At 39.3% G+C, this 26,806-nt stretch overlaps 1 protein-coding gene across 2 annotated transcripts in view; it reads left to right on the top strand.

Annotated features, from left to right (window-relative positions):
- The window catches only part of CD109 (CD109 molecule), a 142,764-nt gene that overhangs the window by 28,413 nt on the left and 87,545 nt on the right, over positions 1-26,806 (top strand). For both annotated transcript variants that reach the window (XM_079146499.1, XM_079146498.1), the window contains exon 6: positions 3,743-3,868. In XM_079146499.1, the coding sequence (XP_079002625.1) occupies positions 3,743-3,868 (126 nt within the window). The remainder of the gene's footprint in view (positions 1-3,742; positions 3,869-26,806) is intronic.

The raw sequence follows: 26,806 nt of genomic DNA, 5'->3' as shown, positions 1-26,806 counted from the left end.
TTACATCTTGTCCCTGGCACCTCACTCTCTCTCTCTGCTTCCTGGCTGTCATGAGCTGAGCAGCTCTCCTCTGGCATGTCCTTCTGCCATGATGCTCTGCTTCACGTCAGGCACAGGGCTGTGGAGTTGGCTGACCATGGACTGAACCTCTAAAACTATGAGCCTAAATAAACTCTTTCTCCTCTAAGTTGTTCTAGTCAGGTTTTTGGTCACAGTGATGAAAAGCTGACTAACACACTTGAAATTCTGAGGGGTTCTACTGGTCTGGCCAGTGTGTGGCCCTCTTGCCCAGGGGACAGAATTTGGGCTGAAGTGAAGTGTTTGGGACAGTTCATGAGGAGTGGCCATATTCCCCTCTTTACCTGGGGAGTAAGGTTGGGTAAGGACTCAGGTCTAGCTGTCTCCCTCTTGTAACTTGCAGAGGCCAGGTTGACAGAGATCTGAATGTCCACACTGTTGCATTCCTTCAGCTGAAAACGGTCATTTGGTACAGGACCTTGTGATGTCTTCTGTATTTTTTAGTGTGGAATAATTGGTTTCTGGGCAAAAATTCCAAGATAAAAATGGGAATTAGTGAAACTAAGCCCCTGATTAGGTTTTTTTTTTTTGTTTAATATTTTTTTTTTTTTTTTTTTTTTTTTTAGCTGTGGTTTGACTCAATACCTTTATTTTATTTGTTTATTTTTATGTGGTGCTGAGGACCGAACCTCGTGCCTCGCACATTTGAGGCAAGTGCTCTACTATTGAGCTAAAGTCCCAACACCTAGGTTGGTTATTATACTTCTAGCAATACCACCCGCAGGCTGATGTGCAGAAGCACCCCACCCAGTCAGCAGGCTGACTTTTTGGGAATTATTTTACCCAGCCAAGAATGGCTGTAAAACATAACTTAGTTATTGACCATCACTGCATATTCAGGGATCATCAGTGTTTTTTTGTGGAGATTGCTGGTTATTCATTTTGCCTGCCTCAATCACTGGCCTCAGGAAGGAAAGGGGCTTCAGAGACCTTTTGGCAATGGATAACATGCCTTAATTTGATCCCTCTCTGTCAGTATGGCCTAATGTTATGGACATAAGGGCCTCTGACATTGTGAAGGCAGCTGACATGGCTGGCTTCTACCCTGATCTCTATCTTTAAGAAGTTGTTACACCTGGTATAGGTGAATGACCTTGTGTGGGAACAGGTGTATTTGCTGGGGGGTATATCCTCTGACTGTGCCCTGACATTCTGCAGCAGCTAAGGCAACCTCAGAACCTTAGCTCTGGTCAGGTGAGGGGGCCATCAAATCCTGAGTGACTTGACTTCTTTGATTTTACATGCCGGAGAGACGCATATCTTGCATATAATCCAGCATTCCAGAAACAGTCCTTGGAGACATATTTTCCAGTCAAGGAATTTATTGCTCAAGAGTCTGGTGCAGGCAGAGGGTACTGTGCTGTGCTATGCATGTGATGGAGATCCAAAGCCATCCAGAGGTGACTCGAAGGGCATGAGGGCCACCATTCCAGTGTCTCTTGCACACACTGTTGTGGCTCTGATGGGGGCACTGTTCAACTGTAAATGGCCTCTTCTGTGGGTTCAGCAGGAGATGACCAGGCACAAATGCTGGACTCTGCTGTGATGGTGCCATGCATGGCCTGTTCAAATCCCACTGTGTTCTGTAAAGATTTCTGGTGTTTCTGTATTGCCTACGTGTCTTCCTTATTGCTGATGGTTAGATCTGGGCCCAAGATGAGCTTGGGAAACCAGAGGGATTGTCTCATGCACCCCCTCAACTGAGGTCTTCCAGGTATAAAATCACGGAAGACGTCAGCTCAGATGTCCTGTTTGGAGCATGACACCTTCACCACCATAAGACATTGGCAGAATACGGGTGTTCCCTCTCCCTACACTTTAGGTAACACTGAGAATTATTGTTGATTTTTAAAAGTCTTTGTCAGTCTGTGAGAAGAAAAACAGTATTTTATTGTTTTCATTTTCACTCCCTTAATTACTAGACAGCACATATTTATTGGTTATTTATATTTCTTTCTGAGCCTTTAAACTGCACAACTTTCCCATGCTTCATGCTGCGGCAGGCCCAGTAGAGCCAACTGCTAGTTACAATACCTGTCTCAGGAGTTGGCCAAGGGTACAGTGACCTGCTTCTTCTTGATCTGCCTTCAGTCCCGGGTTTTAACAATTAGTTTCTAGCTTACTGCTTGACTCTCAATTGATTAGCTACTGCCTACTTAGTTCTCAGCATTGTGTTTACCCTTACTTTCATCTCCCTACATTGGCAGAGAAGTTTCTTTTGGTTTCTAATAACAGAGACAACTCACTAATTTTTAGTCAAAGGACAGAGACTAACAATCAGAGAAAATATTTGCTGTCTGCTCTTAGGAGTTCAAATCTAGTCGGGAATAAAAATATTTTTTTGTAAAATAAAATATATATAATAAACATTTTTTACTGCCTTTAGCCATAATATATACTCAAGAGGAGTAAACTCCAGATATACTGGGGGCTTAATAGTAGCCAAGTGGTCATCTGTGCCTGTTGGAGATGCGTATGGAGAATAAACTGGAGCTCATTTCACTGGTGATCAAAGAAGGAAGAGCATTCCATGCAGCAATTGCAGAGGTCTAGATGAGTGGACTTCCGTGTGAACTGTAAACAAATCTATATGTTAGAAAGAAGATGAGCATAGAAATGCAGATGGGGTCAGATTACTAAGGGCCTTGTAAACTATGCAAAAGAGCATAGAGTCCATTCTGCAGACTAAAACCATCAGTACCCACCCATCTATTAGAATGATCATTCCAGTGTTTACCAATCGCTTGCGACACGCCAAGAACTATGCTCAGCATTTCAACCATGTGCTTCATTCTCAGATCTATATTTCAGATGGATCACACTGTGCAGTGGGGAAGAAGTATCAGAGTGGGCAAGATTGGAGGGAGGAGATCAGTTGCAGTAGTTAGAAAACAGGAGATGGTGGCAAACTGTGAGGATGAATAGAAGTAGAGAGGGAGAGAGAGAGAGAGAGAGAGAGAGAGGGAGAGAGGGAGAGAGACAGAGTTGAATGAGACAGAGTTGAGGAGACTGGGAATGTGAGAGGAATCTGGGGTGGCTGCTGCAGTGCCTGGGATGAATATTGCATGAGGAGGCAGTAAGTCTGGGAGATGATAGGAAGACTTAAGTGATTGTCATTTATGTCTGTGGTTAAACATCTCTCTGATATGCTTTGGTTGAGTTAAAGAGACCTGGGTTTGAGTCTTCAATTCCATTATGTATTGGTACTAGAATATTGGGCCATGCCAACCACTTACAGTTGAGTGCTTACCAAACCTCGCCAGGCATCAGTTTTCTCAACTATAAGGTGAGGACAATGCAGTTCTGCAGAATTAGAATCACTGGAGACAAGGCAGAATGCTTGACATTGTGGGTCTCTAGTAATTGGGGCCTGTTACTTCTACAGTAACAGTAATTTTCTTTTGATACCACCTTCAGTTTGATGATGTACATGTTGTAAAAGGAAATATGGTGTCGGGAATCTCAGGGGAAATATAAGGAAAGAAATTTTGATTTGATTTCTTTAGTAGTATAGAACTGACATTTCCCAAAACCTATCTTAGTTTCTTATTTTGGGGAATGTTCTGGATGTGTCTGTGGGTGCTGCAAACATCATTCCTAACCTAATAGGATCCCCATGTATAGGGGCAGCCTTTATATAGTTAATGTGTGGTTTTTGTTTTAGGACCCCAAATCCAATTTGATCCAGCAGTGGTTGTCACAACAAAGTGAGCTTGGAGTCATTTCCAAAACTTTTCAATTATCTTCACATCCAATACTTGGTGACTGGTCCATTCAAGTTCAAGTGAATGTAAGTATAAATTCGTTTTGGGGGGAATATTAAAATTATTGAAATCATTCAGCTTGGAAAGTATCTCCAAAGTCACTTATTTCACAAATAGGAAAAAATTAATATGAACATCTAGACAATTTAAGTGGTTTATTCTTAATTTATTGTGTTTATCAATGGGGTTTCCATCATTACAACATTTTAATCATTGTCTTTTTCTGTAACATAATGTTTGAAAGCTAAAACCTTTTAGCATTTGGGCATAAAACTGATTAAATAAGTGTTTGCTTACTTATCATGCATTGAGTTAAAATTAAGAAATGACTACATAGCTATTACTTGCCAAATTTTGTGACTCAGAATAATTCCTGATGAGTGATTGGACTCACATACTTGGTCTTTGCTTTAAGAAATAGTGATTTTAAGCAGTCATGTTCATGACCCTTTTCTCTCCCCAGTGCCTTCACCTGTTTCCTGCATTGGCTGCCAACTTGGGTAGCTCTGAGATCTAACAGGGCAGAGGCATTAAAATGTCTCCATCTCTCTGCCTCAGGTTTTCTCTTGTGCATTGCTGCATGATACTTGGAGGTTCATTCCAGGTTTTCCCATTTTTCTTTGGAACTAAAAAATATATTTATGAATAAGAACTGTAAACAATAGTTCTCTTAGTACAGGGCTTCTCACCATTGATGTTTGGACAAAAACTTTCTCATGGGCACTATCCTGTGATCTGTAGGACATTGAGTTGCATCTGTGGCCTTTACCTACTGGATGCCAGTGGCAGCTTCCCCTCCCCCAAGTTGTGAAACAAAAACATCTCTAGTCATTGCCAAAGTTCCCTGTGGGGGAAATACCCTCCTCCTGTACCACTGAGAGCTACCGTATTAGAAAGAGTAATCATTCATTAGCCTAAGATCTGACGTAAGATAAGAGTACCCAGTAATTAATAGGTGCTCACTTTTAGGTATCATTATTATTTGGTGTTGGGGATGGAACCCAGGGTCTCATACATGCTAGGCAAGTGCATCATAACTGAGTTACAACGCCAGGTGTGCCCCACTTTTTATTTGTATTGTCACAATAATTGAAAATTCTGAAAACAGATTTTATTAAACTCAATTTCTAGATGAGGAAAATGGAGTTTAGAGAAATTTAGCAATTTGCCAGGAAGCTTGGCGCCAAAAGCCTGGGCTCCAAATTGACCCTGAAATTCCATCACTATAGCACCATGGTAAAAATACCTTGAGTCTGGACCCTGATTAGAAGATGTAAGATGTAGTACACCTTTAATCATAGTCAAAGCAGTATCTTTTAGATGAGTTTAAAGAAAAATGATAAATTATTAGTTTGGACATGAAATTGTTCTTTTTTAGGTCAAAAGTGCCTAATATCAGCAATTTTATGTAGTTCAACCTAACAGATAACCTTCCTCCAGGCAAACTTATTATTGATATGGGGAACCTCAGCAAACAAATGGAAATACATGATTTTTATCATAGAATTGTGATTCTACTTCTAGGAATTTCTGTTCCAAAAAGCAGCACACCAACTTTGGTATATATATATACAATGGAATATTATTCAGCCATAAAAAATAATAAAATTATGGCATTTGCAGGCAAATGGATGAAATTGGAGAATATCATGCTAAGTGAGATAAGCCAATCTCAAAAAATCAAAGGATGAATGATCTCGCTGATAAGCGGATGATGACACATAATGGGGGGGTGGAGGGGGTCAAGAATGGAGGAAGGAGGGACAGTATAGAGGGAAAAGAGGGGTAGGAGGGGTGGGGTGGGGAGGAAAAAAATAACAGAATGAATCAAAAACTATTACCCTAGGTAAATTTACAATGAATGAATCAAAAACTATTTATCCTAGGTAAATGTATGATTACACAAATAGTATGCCTCTACTTCATGTACAAACAGAGAAACAAGATGTATCCCATTTGTTTACAATAAAAATAAATTAAAAAAAAAAGCAGTACACCCAGGGAACTTAGCTTAGTACTTTGAAATCTTAAGATATTTATATTCTTAATTCTTTCTTCAAAATTATGTCCCTACTTTTGCTCTATTTAAAAATAATGGGCCTTAACCCTTAAAAAGGAAGGCTAGTCTGACACATGATAAACCTTGAAGACATTATTCTGAGTGAAATAAATCAGTCTCAAAAGGACAAATGTTGTGTGAAATCTGCAGTAGTCAAAATCATGGAAACAGAAAGTAGAATGGTAGTTTCAAGGGGAGGGGTGATGGGGTAAGTGGAGGTGGTTTCATGGTAAAGTTTCAGTTTTTTTAGGTGAAAAAGTTCTGGAGATTCACTGCATAGCAATGTGAACATACTTAACAGTACTGAACAGTACACTTAAAAAGGGCTAAGAAATTTTATGTTATGGATAATTTACCATAATTAAAAATAAAAAAATTTAAAAAGTAACGGAATATAAGTTGATCATTAGGTGTAGAGTTGATAAACACTGATTTTTCTCTGTAATATGTATTTTTTAAAACATACAAATATGTTTTTCTTTGTGTCAAATAAAGAAAATATCATATTATCATTTTCTTTATGTAAAAATCTAGTGATATGTAAAAATGAGATGCATGAAATTACAGCTTGCATGATGCATTGTAGTTTGGAGTCTTGTGTGGGAACCAGTTGTGGGAACTGACCTATATGAAAAAAGACTGTGTTAGGGTCTTATTAGGAGTCTATTTTATTCCACCCTCACCATGAACATTTAAAAACTTATTTCCTTTTTTGACTTTTTTCCATATTTTTTGATGCATAATAATTATACATTATGGTGGTATTATTACATATTCATTTGTGCACACAATATAATGACATAATTTGACCAATATAATTTCCCAGTATTTCCTCTTTCCCTTTTCTCCTCCCTCCCCCTGGTCCATTTCCTCTACTCTGTTGATCTCCTTTCTACTTTCATGATATGCTCCACCTTTCTTTTCCTTCTTCCTATTTCCACAGAAGAGAAAACATGTGACCCTTGACTTAGGATTTGGCTTATTTTGCTCAACATACTGTTCTCAAGATAATCTATTTTCATGCAAATGACATAATGCCATTCTTTCTGGATGAATAAAACTCTTTTGTGTATATATTCCATGTTTTCTTTATACCATACATAGGCTCTTATTATTTTTGATAGCCTTCACCTTTATGGATGTTTACATGATGTGTTTACCAATTTTATCCTTTTTAATTTAGCAGGTCTATTGAGTGCGTGATATGGTTTTTAAAAATATTGGAGGCAGTGTTATAAAAAGTTTCAAACTTGTAGAGACAAATGTTATGGGTAACTATTGAAAGCATGTTTGTAGGATTGGCTTCTGAGGTCTTTGCTTATTTTCTTTATTTATAATATAGTTCAGTAATAACAAAACAAAATGTTAGACAAATAAAAAATTAGAGAAGACATGGGGTTACCATTTTGCAGTGAGAGAAGGACTGGTCTTCAGGGGTTGCTTACGGTGTAAACACTGGGCCTTCATACTCTGTTTTTGTTTTTTTCCCGTCTCAGTTTGTTCTCAGAGCAGCACGCATGGCATGGGGTTTGGGGGCTTCAGTCTTGGAGACAAGGGTAGGGTTGCAGGTCTGTCTTCTTGGCTGGGAATATTTGGGATCCCCTGGCTGGGCCATCCAGATCATCCTTCTGGAATTGCAAGCTCTCTCCTCTCCACTCAGTGGACAGGAGAGTGGGTGGGAGGGTAGCTTCACCCAGCAGGAGACACCATCTCCTCTCTGTGGGTCACCCAGCCCTTCTCCTGGGCAGGACTCCCGGGGCCACACAGGTGTGTCTAGATCTCCATGTCTACAGGGTGAATGTTGCCCGTTTTGTGCTCTCTGACCCACAGCTCTCTGTCTTTGGTTGGGTCCACTTTTCCAAGCAGTTGGTCCACAGGCTCAACCGTGCTTTGGTTGAACATGTCTGTCTCATGCTGCAGCTGTGTGTACTGGCACAAATGTTGCCGGATCATCTCCACCCTCTCCACTTCCAGCTGCTCCAGCTCCAAAGTGGTGGTCACCATCTCTTCAAACCACTTGGACTGGGCCTGGTTGTAGAGGTCCACACAGCACATGAGGTCATCACCAGCCTGTGTGGACTTCCTCCAGGCCTTCTTGATGTCCTCCTCCATCTTGTTGCTCAGCTTGATCTCCAGCTGCTGGGTCTTCATCTCCAGGTCTCTCTGCCGTTCTGAGGGCTTTCCCGTCCTTCTCCACCAATGCATAGCAGCTGGTGAGTTGCTTGCAGAGGTCAGCAATATGGTGGTCACACGTTTTCATGTCTTTCTTGAAGTTAGCATGAAAGTTCATTAGGAGCTCCTCTACCTCGCTGTGAAGCTTGGCAGAGAACTTGAGATGAACTTCTGCTTCATCTGCCAGGCTCTTCTTCACCTGAGCCCATGCTTCTCCCAGGGAGCCTTCCTCCTGTGCAGCCAACAAGTTCTGAGAGAGCTTAGCCAAGTTCTTTGCATATTCTTCAATCTTTATCCTCTCTCAGACAAATTCAGACATTTCTTTCTGCATTTGTTTGCCCTTCAGTAGCTTTTAGAGCAGCAGTTTGAACCCTGCCATGATGCCATTGCCTTGAGCGTCTTTCTTATCAACCCAGAAGTAGTCACGGTAGCTCCGCTCAGTTGACTTCAGCAGCTGCTATTCAGGCATTGTGTCTGGGTGAGGGAACATCACACAATTTATCATCTTCTCTATGTGGTCACCTTTATTTTCAAAATTATATATTTTGTCTTCATTGCCTGAAGTTCTGTCTTCCAAGCGGTCTCCTCTGTTGGTGCTACTTTCCATCCAATCTTTATTTTGGTTTATTGATTCCTTCATTTCAAAGATTTCTTCTAGATTTCTTCTCAGGGTCTTTATCTCTTTGTTTAAGTTATCTTCCTTCTCCTGAAACATACTTCTGATTTCACTCTTTATATCCTCCTTAAAGTCATGAAGCAGTTTCACCAAGTAAATTCTGAACTCCTTCTCTGACATTTCTTCTACTGGTTTGTCAATGGAGTCTATAATTGGAGCATCCTGGTTTGTTTGGAGTGCTTTATTCCCCTTTTTTTTCATTTTGTTTGTGTGTCTTCCCATCTGGTCGTGGGGATCTGAGGTAGTACAGTTTCTACCCTGTAGACTTATAGTGTCCCTGAAGGTTTCCAGTACCTCACAGATCTGGGTTTCAGTTTCTGTAGGCTCCGCCACACTGCAGTTCCAAGATGGCTCCTCCAAACTCTGGTTTTATCAGGTAATCCTCTCTGTAATGTCATGTAATTATGATGAATTTTGAGAAGGTTGACTAGGCACAGTAGCAGGTATTTTAGATATGTTCTCATATTTATTCTGCATACTGTATAATCCCATGAGTTGGGAATGACTATGTCCATTTTATGATGAGAATACCCTGGCCCAGCCACATAGAGGAACTACTTAAGTACGCTCGGCTAGTAAGCAGGAGTTGTTGACCTCTCATTTGATCTTTAGTTCAGTTTAGAGTAAAGAGCAGCTTTCTATTTCATTTTATTGCTTTAAGAGTCTCAAATTCTCTATATTAGAGCAATAAACTTCATAATGTCAATAAATCTACGTTATATTATATATATATATATATATATATATATATATAGTAGGTATATTCTGTAGACTCAGTTCTTTTCTTAAACTGAGGAACTAAATTCTTTAATTTTTTCCCCCTAGTTCACATTTTGTGGGGCTACATGCTAAAAGCAGCAAACCAAGTATTCACTTGCTCTTTTATCTGCCTAAAGCTGAAGAGCACACTTGACCTGTGGAGAGGTTGTGGTAGGGGGTGAGGGTGGAGGGCAGATGCAAAGTGAGGAGGCATAGAGACACATAGAGGGAGGGCGGAAGCCTTGAGCAGGCGTAATGAAGTCTGGGGAAGAGGACACTTGAGTTTGTAGAGAAGGAGAAAAGAGTAGGCATTTTTGAGACTAAGAGGAGAGGGAAGGATTCGTGTAGAGGCAGGGAAAATGGAAGAGTACCCGTGTGTCTGGGAATTTGGGAGAAGTTTGGTGTTACTGGAGCATGTGGAGAAGGATGGAAATTGGAGCTGAGGAAGCATACTGTAAGTTTTAAGGAGTTAGGATTTTATTTTCAGTTCTCTGTTGTTTATCCATCATCCATCCATCCATCCATCCATCCATCCATCCATGCACCCAATATGTGTTAAGGACTTACCGTGCAAGAAAGCTAAACATGTGATAGCTACTTTCAAATATCACAGCTGAAGTGACATGAATAACATTGTTAAATGTCACAAGGGTGATAGAGGAACACAAGGCACTGTAACAGCAGAGGATTCTGGAAGGTGTTTGGGCTACCTTGTTGTTAAAAGAGTGTTTATTGTAAGGATGAGCAGTGCTTTTGGGGCTAGCTGTTTCCACATCTCAGGGTCTCCTTCATTCTCCTCTCACTTTTCCACCAACCTTTGAGATGTTGTCAACTAGATATGAATGGGGCTGGTTACACTGGCCCCGTGCCCCACAAGCAAGCCTCTTCTTGGGTGGCTGGTGGGGTGCCCTTGGGTTGGCATATCCTTTGCTGGTCCATTCAGAAACCACCTCTGCACAGTGACCAGCAAGAGAAGTTTTAGCTGGATGAAAGTTCCTAAGTGATTAATTTGTTCAACAAGTGGTGGACAGAATAAGGACCAGAAGTAAAAAGGGCAAGAGAGTGTAGGAAATTTGTGGGAGAGGTAAATTGTTTGTTGAAAGAGCAACAGAAATCAACATATGGGCTAAGGAAATGAACAGACACTTCACAGAAGAAGATGTACAAGCAATCAACAGATATATGGAAAAATGTTCAACATCTCTAGTAATAAGAGAAATGCAAATCAAAACTACCCTAAGATTCCATCTCACCCCAATTAGAATGGCGATTATCAAGAATACAAGCAACAATGGGTGTTGGCAAGGATATGGGGAAAAAGGTACACTCATACATTGCTGGTGGGGTTGCAAATTAGTGCAGCCACTCTGGAAAGCAGTATGGAGATTCCTCAGAAAGCTTGGAATGGAACCACCATTTGACCCAGCTATCCCACTCCTTGGCCTATACCCAAAGGACTTAAAATCAGCATGCTACAGAGATACAGCCACAACAATGTTCATAGCTGCTCAATTCACCATAGCCAGATTGTGGAACCAACCTAGATGCCCTTCATTTGATGAATGGATAAAGAAACTGTGGTATATATATATATATATATATATACCATGGAATATTACTCAGCCATAAAGAATGATAAAATTATGGCATTTGCAGGCAAATGGATGAAATTGGAGAATATCATGCTAAGTGAGATAAGCCAATCTCAAAAAACCAAAGGACGAATGATCTCGCTTATAAGCAGATGATGACACATAATGGGGGGTGGGAGGGGGGGTAAGAATGGAGGAAGGAGGGACAGTATAGAGGGAAAAGAGGGGTGGGAGGGGTGGGGGGAAGGAAAAAAATAACAGAATGAATCAAAAACTATTACCCTATATAAATGTATGATTACACAAATGGTATGCCTCTACTTCATGTACAGAGAAACAAGATGTATCCCATTTGTTTATAATAAAAGTAAATAAAAAAAAAGAAAGAGCAACAGAATTTCTTACGTAGCAGCTGTGAACTTGAACTGTCCTATTGCTTTGGTAGGGGGAAAAACACTCTTAAGGAAATTTAGTTGCTTAAAAAAATTTAAAAATATTCACAAGATCTAGCCCTTGCCCACCTCTTTGGTCTTAACTGCCACCTTGCCTTTGAGCTCTGTGCTTTAGAATATCACATCCTTGGCGTCTCTGAAACTCACCAGTCTGTCTCACAGCAGAGCTTTTCCTCATGCCGTTCCCTCTGCCTGCGATGCTGTTTTTGCTCCCTGTATTCTCGCTACTTGCTTTTATAGGCATTCTGTGATGTGGCCAGACCCTCCAAACATTCCCCTTGCATTCTGTGCCTGCCTCACTGCATTCACGTCCTTTTAATTGACAGTTCTGAATAGACTGTGATCTTTATAAGGGTAGTGGCTGTTGTTCACCCTCCATCCCTGGGACCTAGCACCGTGGTTTGCATATAAGTAGCAGTCGATGTTTATTAAATGTCCTGCAATAAATGCAGTTCTCCCCTTTCCACATTTTATTAAGTGTCTTTGTCCTTTTCAAGATGAGCATATTGATCAGGTACTTCTTATCGTTGATGGAATGTTAACTTGTGTCCCACAACTAAGAAAAAAGCAAGCCACCCTTTAAAAGCTTTTCAATGGCCACCAGGGGTCAGTACAGTCAAAGAAATATTTGGAAACACCACCCAGACCCGCCTCCATCTCTGGTTCTTGTCCTCCTTTGACTCCTGATCAGCCTTAAAGGACTATCAGCTTTTGTATTTAGCAGTGAATAATGACTATGGAGGAAGTATTGAGTAGTCTACCATCATAGATCACATTTTAATTTTCCTGAGCCTATGATCATTCTCAGTATAAAACTCAGGGGGGGGGGGAAACTTATTTTTAGTACAGTGTTTTGAAATCCCATTTGTCTGTAGAAAAGATATGGAATGATGTTAACATCAGAAGGACAGCATATTAAAATACAGGACTTATCAGAGTTTTGGTTGTAGTGACTGTGCAGATAATCAGAAAGTGACTTTCTTTAATTACACTTTCTTCTAGGTGAGGAAAGTGTCGTTTAGTGACTTGATGGACTCTGTGACTTTTATCCAATTGTAATAAGTTAATTTGTAGAACCTTAAGATAATGAGTCATTTATTTTACTGTTGACCTTTCTGGAATAACTTGAATTGCATTTGACCTTCATGTATTACTTTCACCTTCAGAATTTCTAATGATGAATAATGAAATGTTGAGTACTTATTTTGATCTAAATTTTTCCTCTTATTTTTTATGTCTTTCATTGTGTAGTATACGGTGGTAGGTCACAGAAAGTTTATATATTCATGAACCTATGATTTTTTTCCAATGCTGTTTTAACTGGAGAGCACCTCTTGAGGATTATTATCTTAAAGCCCTCATAAAATTAGTAAAATTTAGTAAGAACACTGACTCATTTTGGTGTTACTTATGCATATACCTAATTTGCATACCTACATCTAACACGTATAGTTTTTGCTGCTCTGGGGACTGTACTTCTCTTTAGAAGAATCACCATCTCTTCTGCCTCTTCCATACTTTGAATGCTCAGCTCTCTTCCGTCATTTCATCCTCAGCTTTCTTGAACACCAAGCTTCCCCTCAGAAGGAAGAGGTTTATTTTTAGCTGTGACATCTCTGCATAGAAGCATGTTTTATTGGACTCTCATGCTTTAGTTACATTCTAGATTAAGTGAGGAAACATGTTCTGATTTGAATTAATGTGCAGATTCACTTTCAAGGTTTTGAAAGTTAGACCTTGCTTGTATTTTTATTTTGCAATGCTTCTCTAGGCATTTTAGTGATATTGATTTCTCTCCCAAATAGTTGCAGTTTTCCTTTGTTTTTAAAGTTTCAATAAAATACTTGCAACATAAAATTCACTATCTTAACCATTTCCAAGTATATTGCTCAGTGGTATTAAGTACTTTCATATTTTTGTGCAACTATAACCACCATCCATCTCCAGAGCTCTTTTTATCATGCAAATCTGAAACTCTGTACCTATTAGACAATCATTCCCAATTTTCTCCTTCATTCTCCCCATCCACAACAACTCTTTTTCTGCTTTCTGTCTCTGATTTTGATGAACTCTAAGTATCTTGTATCAAGGAAATTCTAGAAAGTTTTATTTATTTATTTTTTTTTTTTTTATCATATTTTGAGAAGTACTGACAAACGCCCATAGGGAGGCATCTTTAGTAGTCATTCCATTCAGAGCCATTGTTGTGTAATGAACAGTGTGTGGAACTGGGGAAGGTCATCTGATTTACTCCTTGAATTCTCTAGTGGTGATATTCTCAGTTATTTACTTTATCTCTCTAGGTGATCAGCTCAGTAGAGCTCCCTGGCATCTTAGTCACACTAAATCAGAATTTCTAGGACAATCTGTATTTTTACCATAGCTTCTCCAGTGAGCCAGCTTGGGAACGATTGATCCTGATAAGCTTGTAGTCTCTTCTAGCTATCACTGAAGTTTCTCAGCCCATGTCTTGATCTTCAGTGTTGGGAATGGGGAACAAGAAACAGAATGCAGAAAACTCAAATAGATTTAAGGTTTGAACTCTCTCTTTTGGGGGACTGCACAGTAAATCGTGGGTGTCAGATTATTTGTAATTCAGAAACAATTTGCATTGAATTGTTCCTCATAACATCACATCAACTTTCACTAGAGTTAGTTGTAGAAATGTTGGGAGAGGGCTCCATTATGTCACTGCTTCCTCGTGTTTCCATACTAGGTCAGCTCCTCTCAGCTGTCTGGCTTCTCTGGAGCTGTTTTTCCTTTGCAAATGAGCACATCTTTGTTTGGACAGCTCTTATCCCTGAAGCACTCTACAAGTAGCATCTGGTAACCCCTCTGGCTTGCGGTGACAACTTAACAGGAAGCACGGAGGAAATGGTGACGGGTAGAAAACAGAGGCATCTTCTCTAGAAAGTTGACATGGCTTCCAAAATACTCTTGCTGACCTCTGCTTGTAAGAAGACGGCTGTTTGTGGGGGAAGGAACTCAAGTTCTTACTTGCATGTGCAGTGAGAAAGGAAGAGAGGAGTTGGTTTTAGAATGCCGATTTCTTGGCAAAAGTACAATACTTTATTCTCCATTCCTCGGGGCCTTTAGAGACACCTCTGTGAGAGCACTTATTGATCAGTGTCCTTCCCCCCACCCCTTATAACAACTATTGTGATAAGATACATGTAACATAGGATATGCCATTTAATCAGTTCAGTGACATCAAATACCTTCATGTTGTGGTGCCACCATGATCCATTTCCAGAACTCATTTTATCTTCTCAAGTTGTGATCAGTATAGTTTTTTAAAAAGATATGCCTCACTCATTAGACTGTGAGATACTTGAAGGCAGGAGTCCTGTTTATTATAAATTTTCATATTTATTCTATCTGATATAGCATATGACCTATTGTGAGAACTCATTCATGTTTGTGGGATGAAAGAATGCAAGGATGGAGTGAAGGAACTGTTTCTCCTGAGCTCTTGCTATCAATTATTATCATTTATCATGTTCTTTGATTTATAGTCCCTCTATGCTGTATGGTACTGCAACTTCAAAAGAACATGTTCATGTTTTTTCATTTTGAGAGCTTTAGCCAATGGGAGAAAGGACTTTTGGATTAATTCCTGGACTTTCTGATTTATAAAATTAAAAAAGATTTCAGTCAATAACTGATGATTCTAATTCCTTACAAAATTTAAACTGTGCACACAGTTTTCCTGCCAGATTATTCCTGTGACTTTATTGAGCCATTTGATCTATTACTGCCAGTTCTTTGATGGTGTGCATTTTAATTTCTGGTATCTCTGTGATGTTTTTTGGATACTGGAGGTTAAGCCCATGGGCACTTTACCACTGAACTATCCCAGCCCTTTAAATTTTTTTTTTTTTTTTTATATTTGTGATGGGGTCTGAGGCTGGCCTCAGACTTGTGATCCTCCTGCCTCAGACTGAATTGCTGGAATTACAGGCCCACACCACTGCACCCAGCTCATGTGAATTTTTGGGAGGAAGTCTTTGTGTTGTTCTTTCCTACCAGAAACCAGCCTTAGGAGTGCCTTCCTTTCAAATGTCTTGTCCCTATCCCTCTCTGCACATACATCTTTTTAGCATCAGTTAGAAAATTTTAGGATCAGACCTAAGTATGTCATGATCATCAGTGAAATGGAGAATTTGAGGAAATCTGGGCATATCCTGTGGGGTTTCAGAACTGGAGAGACTCTTAGACATCACTTAGATCCATCTCATTTTATGGGTAAAGAATCTGAATGAAGGGGTGTGATGTGGTTATAGAAGGATTTGAGTGAGAAGCTAGATTTCCTGACACTTTCAATCCTATAAAATGAAAATGTACAGCTATTGCTGTTTTAAAATGGTTACCCTTTTGGTTTGACTTTAGATTTCATCAGGACCTGCTATATCCATTGATGGAGAAGATGACAGCTCTGTTCTGTGGTTTGAGGGTGTCATATGGATCCCCTCCTCATACATTGGATTGTTCCCAAAGTGTCTCGGATTCTGGCTGCAGGAGCCGTGCCTTCTGAGTGAGGATTTGAACCTAGGAGACTTGGGTTGTAGCACATAGGTTTTCTGGTAACCATTATCCATTAATATGTTATTAGAGATTAGCTGTCATCTAGCCAGCCTTATAATCTTGGTCATTCAAGGCATAAGAAGATTAATTTTCAAAATAACTTTATTTTGAAGTAGATTCATAGAAAGTTGCAAAGACAGTACAGAGAGGTCTTGTGTACATTTTATGCAGGGTACCCATTGGTGATATCTTACATGACTGTAGTACAACATGAAAACCAAGAATTTGACATTTGTAGGATATATGTTTATAGTTCTTTATGATGCTTAATTTTCAATGACATAGAGGGAATTTTGGAATATTATAACTTGTTGGTGATGACTAGAGGTGACAGCTTTGGGTACCCAAGTGGGGTGCTGAAGAGGAATGCTTGTCTCTCCCTGGCTGAATTGAGGAGGAAAGACTAAGAAACAGAATTCTGTTACTTCAGGGGCAACGTTCCCATTAAACATGAAGCTTTGGCTCTTTTGCTGCTTTTTCCAAGCTTTGCTTGAGACAGTTTCCAAGAAAGGTAGTCATGTTATGTGTTTTTAAAAACCTTAATTCTTTGGAGCAGAGAGGGCTGTGTGAGTGATTTTTGTTTGGATGTTTCTCTTTAGTACTGTTCCATCAGGGAAGCCAGTTGCACAGCACAATATACTTGAACAGCAAATGGGAAAACTTTTTAGGAATGACTGTACTTGTGCCACTGGATGCTTGTCCACTGTCCTTACTGGAGCCTTGTACAGTCTATGTCTGGCTTATAGGTTAGCCCTATTTTCCCCAAGTCCTATCACTAAGATTGACTGTCAGGTCCAGAACGACTTCAGCTCTTCAGATGGTTAGTTTCAGTCTTCATGAGCACCAGAATACTTACAATATTTTCTGTCGAGGGACTCAGGAAAAGTCTGTCTTATAGGAAGTTCTGGTTCCTCCCTGCTCAATCTAGGTAGATTTACTCTGACTCTACTTCACAGAGGAACATAACTCATCAGATGGTATTTCTTCGACTCTCTCTACCTGCCTCTGTGTCCATCTCATGCTTACTCTCCTACAGAAAAGGTGTCATTCTTCATATCTAAGACCAATACTTCTACTCTGCCTTGGCTTCTCCCTTCTACTACTCTCTCACAAAATTTACAATACTGATAACCTCTTATTTCTCTTAGATCATCAGCCTGGACCCCTTTCTCTCCCAGATCATTCCACAAAATCTAATATGTTGAATGTCTTTCACATAAATGAACAAAAAAATCAAAAAAAGAAAAATAGAGCACTTTGACCTTATATACCTCTCCAGTGATTTCATACTCCATTTCTAGCCAGTCTTCTAAAAAGAATCTCTCTGCCTTCATTTTTCTCCAGTTTTGCTTCCTCAGTTTCCAGTTTATTGGTATACTCCCCATCCATTCAGCTGTGCAAGTGGGTGGCCTTGGAGCTCTCCTTGACAGCTCATGCTCTTCCTACCCATATCCAGGCCATTACGCATTCCCATAATGTTTACCCCAAATATACTTCAGATCAACCTACTTAAATAAGCCCTTTGCAGAGAATATCACCATGCCATGTGCCCTAGATGCAGGACTTGGAGCTATGTGACTTGTTTGCCCAGCTTAATTTTGGCCTTGCTTTTGTTCCATCTCTTCTTTCTATGGCCCTGTTTCTCCCTTGTGGAATGGAAATATTTTTTTTTTTTTTGCCATTATATATACTGGATATATGTAACTTGCTTTTCATATTTACTCTCATAGCTAAGAGCTCTCCTTGAATCTCAGGGGAGATTTTGGACTTAAACTTTTGGGCAATTCTAGAACTATTAAGACTATGGGAATTCTTGGAAATGGACTAAATATATTTTCAATTGTGAGATAGATGTGAACTTTTGAGGATCAGGGGTGGAATGTTATGGTTTGGATATGAGATATCCCCCAAAAGCTCATGTGTGAGACAATGCAAGAATTTTCAGAGGTGAAAAGAGTAGATCGTGAGATGCATGACCTAATCTGTTGCTCCCTGTCGGGCAACAAGGTCCGATGTGCCTCCTCAGGGCCGGCCTGAGGAGAATACAGGGCCGAGCAGGATGATGAGTGTGGGCGGCGAAGGAAACACACCAGAGCCGGGAGGTCTGTCAGCGCAGAGGCACAGCAGGAATCTCGCTTATTGAGGAAATCACACAGCTTTTATGTAGGGTGGGGGCTAGGCGGGAACCAATCAGCTTAAAGGTCAGCAAGGCATGGGGGATTCACGCAGGTGAGAGTCCCATAGGACTATATGGCAAGCACGAGCTGATCACATTTGCGGAACTGTTGTTAACCAATCCCTGATGGTGGTCCAAGTTAGCGTCATTAACTTTTGAAACCACTTTTGAGGTCTTGATCTTGCTCACTCGTCAGGAAGTAAGGAGTCAGCCTGAGTTAGTTAACGTGTCATTAGTCCCAACACTAATCACTGAGTTTATCCACTGAAATGGATTAACTGGGTGGTAAAGATAGGTAGGTAGGTTGTGGATGAAGGAACTATGTCACTGGGTATGTGCCTTAGGGGTTTATATTTTGTCCTTGGTGACCAGAGCTCTCTCTGTTTTCTGGTTGCCATGTCTGAGCTATTTCTCTCTAAATTTACTTTCCCCCCTTGCAGCCAATTCTTTACTCAGCAGTAAAAGGAATCTAAACATTTGTTGGCTCATGTTATTCTCTAGCTTAAAACTCTCCAAAGACATTTCATTGCTCTTAGAGTAAAGCTCATATATTTTACTATGGCCTACACAAGGCCTTACCTGACTTGGATCTCCTTTCCCCATCTCATCTCCAGACGTCTTAATTCTTATAGGTTTAATTCACAGCCTTTATCATAATTTTTAATCATGTACTTATGTATGTGATTTTTTGATAAATATCTTTGTTTTTACTGGAACAAAATCTCCATTCATTGAAGGTTTATCCTCACCTCCCAGCACAGTGCTGTTGAAGGAGTAGATGGATGAAGGCATTTCTGTATTGGGCCTCAGCCCTGGTGGTTCTGATTCAGTAACTCTGGGGTGGGAACCAAGGATCTCTATATATTAAGCCCAGCATAGCTGATCCTGCTGCTCAGTTAGGTTGAAACCCCTAGAGAAGTAGGTTGTAACTATAGTTTAGACCACAGATGTTTAGGCTCTAAATAGGAAAGGACAATGTAAGTGTTAATAAACACTTCCAGTCATTTTGCAAATCCTGTTGGCTCTGTCATTTGTCTAGGTAGGCAAATATACATCTACTGGGGCTGGGGTTGGAGCTCAGTGGTAGAGTGCTTGCCTAGCACGTTTGAGGCACTGGGGTTGATCCTCAGCATCACATAAAAAATAAATAAAACAAAGGCATTTTAAAAAATATACATCTACTGACGCTTTTATAGGATGATATTTTCATTGTGATTTCTTGTTTATTTTTAAACTCTTTGCCAATTTTATGGTAAAAATAAAAGAGGGAAAAAAACAGGCTATTACATGACTAGTGTTATATTGGCAATATTTTAAACACAGCAACGTTAGTAAGGATCTGAAAAAAGCCAAAACGATGGAACTTTTTTCTCATGTGCTAGATCAAAAGAATCACCAGCCAGTAAACATCTGAAGATGATAAGACACTCCTATATTCAAGGAGCTTAAATTTAGGAGGCTTTATGTAGTAAATGCAAAGAGCATTGGATTAGAAGTCATGAGATCTGGATCCTAGGGCCCCCGCTGAGGGACTGTGGGCAAGTCACTCCAGCTCTGAGTCTGTTTCCTCAGCTATAAAATATAAGCCCTGGATCAGAGAACTTCACAGCTTTAAAAGTCCTTGTAACTAGATGGGGCTGGAGGAACCTCAGGACTTGGATGGGAGTGTGCAGAAGTGGAGGTGAATGGAGCTCTGAGTGAGGTGACAGAGTCACAGTGTTGGGAGCAGGCGCATGCCTGGAATGGAGGGCTTGTAGACAGTAGTAGTCCAAGAGAAAGTCGGAAGAGTTTGAGGGCTGACCTGTGGAGGGTATTGGATATCAGGTTTAAGTTTTCGATTTCATTTTGTAGAAAGGAAACTCTAAAAGGATTTCTTCTTCTTTTTCTTCTTTTGCATGCTAATAAGTGTTACAATTTCATATAAACTTCTGAGAACAAAGAAAGAAAAATGTGTGTGAACGAGTGTCTTGAATCATAAATGATAAAATCTTACATTTTCAATTTTTCTGATTAGCAAAATAATGCATAATTAAGGTAAAAACATCTAAACATTACACATTAGAAAGTATAATACCCTTATGATAAACTCCCAGACAGAAAATCATTAACATTTGTTGTCTTCTTCTTGATTTTTGTAGAAAGTTTTTAGGTAACAATTAAAGAACTTTTCTTTAATATCTCTATTTTTATTTTTATTTATTTTTATGCAGTACTGAAGATTGAACCCAGTGCCTCACACGTGCTGGGCAAGTGCTCTACCACTGAGCTACGCTCCAAGCCATAGGTAGCAGTTTGACATGATCCAAGTAGCATTTCAGGAAAATCATTTTTGTGGCAGAGTGTGGTTTTGATTAAGAGGGAGAAAATGAAGTCTGAGGATTAGTATAATTGTTTAACAAATATCTGAATATCATCTGTGTTAGGATGTAATAGTCCATTCTGAAGGTAATAAGGGACTATATCAAGGGAGCAGATATATAGAGAGAAAGAGGAATGGTTGAATTCAAGAGACACTTTAAAGGAATGATCATCCAGTGACTGACTGGATCATGATTGGGGCAAAGGAGAAAGAGGAGCAGAAGATGACTGAGAGTTCACATACGGGTCTTTGGGAATCACTTGTTAAAGCTATAGGGGGTAAACAATGGAAGCCCAGCTTAGGGGAGAGAGCTGAGCAAAAGGTATTTGGACTGAATTATCAGAAATTACCCACTTTTAGGAGCTCAGAAGAGGAGACACTCAGAGCAATAGAGAAAGGATAGCCAGACTCAGGAAGAAAGAGCCAAGAAAGTGCAGGCACAAAGCAGAGGGATGGAGATTCAGAATGGGTGGCTACAGTGTCAGGTGCTGAGGAGGCATCAAGGAGAATAAGCGGAGAGAAAGGATGGGCAATTAGAGGCAAGCTGTGCTGTTTTCTGGTTATCCACTGGTGCTGTGATATGGCAGAGGCAAAATCCAGATTCCAGGTGTCATAAAGAGTGCCTCATTTGAAACTTTTGTTCTAAGGAGACAATGAATAGGGCATATGGTGAGGATAGTAGCAAAAGACCATATGATTTCCTTGGTGCTTGATGTACTTATGTTTGGTAAACCTTTGTTACTCAGCCTAGAACTGATTGTTGTGGAAAAACATCTTATGGGTTGGAAATTTGACTACCCTCTTCATCTTCAGCCTTTCTTATAAGAACAGCTGCCCAGTTTTCTGTGTCCAGTTATTTTTTATAACTGTGAGGTTGGTGAGGTTGAAAATTTAATAATAGGTACAATAGTAATAACAAAAAAAACCCCACAATGTTATTCTTTTGCCATTTAGTCCTGTTCTTTGGGACTAATTAATCATTTTTGGTTACATTCAACTCTTCCCCTCACACCAGTCTACATTCAGTAACTCATATGTACAACTCCATAAAATAAAGTGCTCCCTTCTCCCAGCTCAGCTTTTCTTTGGTGTGGCTCCCTGTCTCCAACTTACTAGGCTGCCTTCTATTCTTCCAGGCTGTGTTAGGTGAAGGGAAGAGAGAAGCTGTAAAAAATTCTTATGTGCTGTACAAAGATGAGACATATGAGTTTGCCAATATTTATCCTATAAAATATGGTTCACAGTAATACTGTTGTCATCTGGCATCAGAACTTTCTGGGCTTAGAAGTCATTTAAAATTAGCACTTTTTCATTTTTAGAACTGATTTGTTATTTATTTGGCACATCCCTATCACTGCTGGGATCTTCTTCATCCAAAGAGCCTTGAATGCTTTTGCATCTGTCTCCTCTGGTAGCTCATAACTGCCTTCAGTTCCTGGTCATCCAGGGTGCACACCTCCAGCCTACCCCTCCAGCACTTTCGGTCAAGATAGAAAACAGTCCCATGATGCCTCGCTCTTTTTTGCAGTCTCACTGAGAGAAAATGCTGATGCTTTCTTTGTTTCAACACTTAGGAGGTGCAAACTAACCCAACAAAGCACTCAGCTAGCTCCATTTTCAGTTTAGTTGATCCGTTCCAGGAATCTCTTTTTAGATTTTTCAAGTATGTGAACATGCTCACTGACAACTTGAAGATGCTCCCAGGAATACATATCCAACTCTCTGGATTTTCCCACGAAATTCCCTTTTTCTAGGTTTGAAGCAATACCCACCTGAGTTTGGGAGGTAGAGGTGTGTGTCACTCCTAACTCATCGAGACTTTTCTCCCAAAATTCCCTCCTAGTTTATTTTCATCTTAACACTTTTATATTCTCCACAGAACTGAGGGGTTGTTTCAAAACTAGTTTTTGGAAACTCCCTTTACAAGTCCTGCATGATAGTCTTGTACTTGTTTTTGGAGGGTGTATGTAGGTGGCATCTATTTTCTTTGGTACCGAAGCCAAAATTAAGTCTGAAGTAGTTCATTTTAATATCCTGAGAATGTGTAGTTTGAAAAAATTTAGTGACTTTCTTAATTTTTACATGTGCCAACCAGGCACAGTGGTACATGCTTGTTGTCCCAGCTATTCAGGAGGCTGATGCAGGAGGATTACAGGTTTGAGGCTGACCTGAGCAACATAGTGAGACCTTGACTCAAAATAAATAATAATAGGACTGGGGTTGGGCTCAGTGGTAGAGTGCTTGCCTCACATGTGTGTGGCACTGGATTCGAGTCTCATCACTGCATATAAATAAATGAATAAAGTAAGGTCCATCAACAACTAAAAAGAAATTAAAAAAAATAATGTTTTCTCTCCCTTTCATTTGACTGATTTACATAACACATACCCTCATAATAAATCAATGCACAGGATCAACATTTAGAGAAGCTACAGAGATTGCTGTAGGAGTTAAAGAGAATACCCACTGGTTCTTCTTTTCTATTTTTGCCTTAGAAATTGTTTAGAAAATCTAATTGAGGAAGACTTGCATCTAATGCAAACAGATGGTGAATATGGGTACTTCTAAGGCAGAGTTTTCCCCATGGAATGGTGACCATATTAGGTAAGAAGAGCTCAGAAGACATTGATGAGTTAGTTATGTATTCTCCTGCCAGGAAAGGTGTTTGTTTAGAAGACAGGCTGTCCAAGTATTTAAGCCTTTAGGTTGGTTGCTTTCTCCAGTTGCTGGCAGAGTGAATGAGCTTAGCCCTACTTGATGACTTGCAATTAACATATCAAGTCATTTTGAAGTAGATTCAGTTCCTTTGAAACTGAAGGAAAATCATTCAGTAAAAGAAACTTGTACTTCATAAAAAGACCAGTTTTTTTTTTTTCTTCATGGTTTTAAATAAATTCAGTCAGGTTTTATTTAGTTTAGCTAGAAGAAACAGAAAAACTTGGAAATAAATTTAATTCCTTTTATTATATCAGGAGGCAGCAAAGCCTTTCATCCAAATTCAGCCAGATCCATGTTTTTGTAAATAAGGTTTTATTGGAACATATATACTTTTTTTCCCTCACATATTATCTCTGGCTGCTTTTGCACTACAGTGGCATTGTTGAATATTTGTGACAGAGACCATATAAACTGCATAGCCTAAAATATTTACTACCTGGTCTTTGCAGATCCCTGTTCTAGACTAATGAAAATACTTAATATCAATGTTGTTGTGGTTATGTATGACACAAAGGGCTACTAATTGTATGAATTGTTATTAATTTAAAATATTGCAGTATCTTCTACCATTCTGGATTACATCTTTTGTAAAAATAACTAAACTCATTGTGAAGATAAGTATCCGGTGTGCCTAGTAAACAGTAAATTGAAAATCATTTTTGCTTTTGTCCAAATCCTTTGAGTGGTAAAATAATTTTTCTTTTTTTTTAAGTAGCATTTTTTAAATCTTTTTTTAAAAAATCTATTTCTTAATGTGCATTTACCACTTGTAAACACTCTGGGAAGATATGGTATGATGCAAAGAGTGCTGTCAGCACTTGATTGCAAGATGATTTCTTGATTTATGGAAATAATTAAAACAACAGTGAAAAGAAGCATTTTCCTTTTCCTTCAGTTTTTTGTTAGTGGCCTCTTCTACTCCTTGGCATTTATGTTCCTTCCAAATAAAGAGCAGATATAAGGTTACTCTGAGGGTCATTTGCCTCCTTGGTGTAACCTGGTCCTTCTCAAGAGTTATTTTAATGTCTTGCAGGAGATACTATCTGATAACTGAGGCTCATCTCATGAGCATCATTGGAATCAACCTGGGGACAAGAATTAACTTTCACTCATTCATACATACATGAATTCAACAAATGTTGGGAGTTTGTTGACCAGGTGCTGTCCACAGGATTTCATAGTCATTTATAGGAGATGATGTAGAGCAGATACTTAAAATATATTGTATTAAGGAAAATGATTGAATAATTCACAGAGCAGTATGGGAGAGAAGGGAATTTAACATGACACAGGAGAGCACATCATGACAGACTACTTGGAAGGGGCTAAATCCAGATAAAGAAATCTAGGACATTCGGTAGGACATTGGGTGGCGATGTCCAGCAGGTGGATTCGAACCTGAAACCCCCGGTTGAGGTGTGGACTAGAGATAAAGATTTAAGAGTCTCTAAGATAGAAATGATGGTTAAAAACATGAGAATGAACTCACCTATAAGTTGGGGTGGGGAGAGCATTGGGCTCATACGTGAAGGGCCAGCAGTCAGGAGTCAGAAAGATATTTAGGAGTACCAAGAGAACAAAAGACTTGAGGGGAAGACAGACAAAAGAAAGAGGGAGGGGCTGCAGTTGTGGCTCAGTGGTAGAGCACTTGACTAGCACTATGAGGCACTGGGTTTGATCCTCAGCACCACATAAAAATAAATACATGAAATAAAACCCCCCATAAAAGAAAAGAGTCTTCAGGAATGATTGGCAACATGGGGGCAGTAGGGAAGACAGAACTTACTTAAAATATAATCTGTAATTACCTGTTAAGTAAATAATTGCCTAACATTTGGCTTTAAGGCTTTTGTTTAAAATAGGCCCAAATAAATGGGTTGATTTCCTACATTTGTAAAAGTTAGTAATTTTTATTTAATCTAACATATTTATTGAGCACATTTTGTTTTTGTTTTTCTTTTTTTCTGGCAACCCCAGGGATAAACTATGAACAATACAGAAACCATTTAATATGAATCTAGACCTCAAAGAACTTGCAGTAAGATAAGGCACATATCTAAATATTTACAGTACAGGGCAAAAAGTGACAGGAAGTGAAGGAAGGGCTAAAAAACATGAAGGCTTAGAGAACAGAGAGATTGCTTTTTGTTTGGGGAACAGGGAAAGAAAAAGTTTGAGCTAAGTGTTGGAAGATGGGTAGAGGTGGAAGTATTAGTGACTTAAACATAGGAAAAAGTCTGAGCAGAAGCACAGTGCATGAAATCCCAAGATGCTGTCAATCACATATAGTGATGCTTCACTTAATGGAGGGAACATAGTGTGAGAAATGCATCATTAAGTGATTGTCATTGTATGAGCATTATGGAGTACACTTTCAACACTGAGGTGGTACATCCTCCTATACAGTAGACTGTATGGTTGGCTACCATGGTACTGTGCCCATTGTTATGTAGTGCATGGCTGTTAAAGCCTTTGACTCTGTCCTTCCCCATGGCTGAATATACTGATGCTGAGGACTGAATTCATTTTTTTTGGGGGTACTGGGGATTGAACCCAGGGCCTTGTGCTTGCGAGGCAAGCACTCTACCAACTGACCTATATCCCTAGCCCCTGAATTCATTTTTATAGAACCTCATATGGTGTTTTGCATGTACTACTTAATGAATATTTGCTATGTAATTTTAACTTAGCAGAGACATCATCCTTATTTAATTGCTTATGCATAGCCTTACCTGTGCTGACCTCAGTAATAAACAAAAACTAATTTAAAGTCTTGAATTCTTGGAAGAATGTTGGATTGTGTAGAGAGAAATGATGGGAGGAGGGACTGGGGGGAAGGAAAGATGGTGGAATGAGACAGACATCGTTACCCTATGAACATGTATAATTACATGAATGGTGTGCACAACCAGAGAAATTGTGTACAATGAAAAAAAAAAAAGAAAAAAAAAAAAACCCTGAAAATAAAAAAACCAGAACACTTTGTTTACCAGTAAAACTGGTAATATAGGTACTTGAGTACTTTACCTTCTTGATTTGATTTTCAAGGTGACAAATTAGAACTTACAAATGAATTAAATACATTTAATTTATAAAATTTTTATATTTGACAAGAAAACAATTTAAGTCACACATCACAGATATGATTAATATTGATGAGAACTGCACAACTTATTTGGGATATTCTTTAAATGACTATATTAAAGTCAAAGACAATGATTTATTTATTTTATTTATTTATTTTTTTTTGGTACTGGGAATTGAACCCAGGGGTGCTTAACCACTGAGCCACATCCCCAGCCCTATTTTTTTTTTTTTTTTCTTTCTTTTTGGGTGACAGGGTCTCACTAAGATGATTAGGGCCTTGCTGAGTTGCTGAAGATGGCTTTTGAACTTGCAATCCTCCTGGCCTCAGCC

Source organism: Sciurus vulgaris, assembly GCF_902686455.1.
Source record: "Sciurus vulgaris genome assembly, chromosome: 7".
NCBI lineage: Eukaryota > Metazoa > Chordata > Mammalia > Rodentia > Sciuridae > Sciurus > Sciurus vulgaris.
The sequence above is the reverse complement of the archived record's forward strand: the minus strand, read 5'-3'. Positions and strand labels throughout refer to the sequence as shown.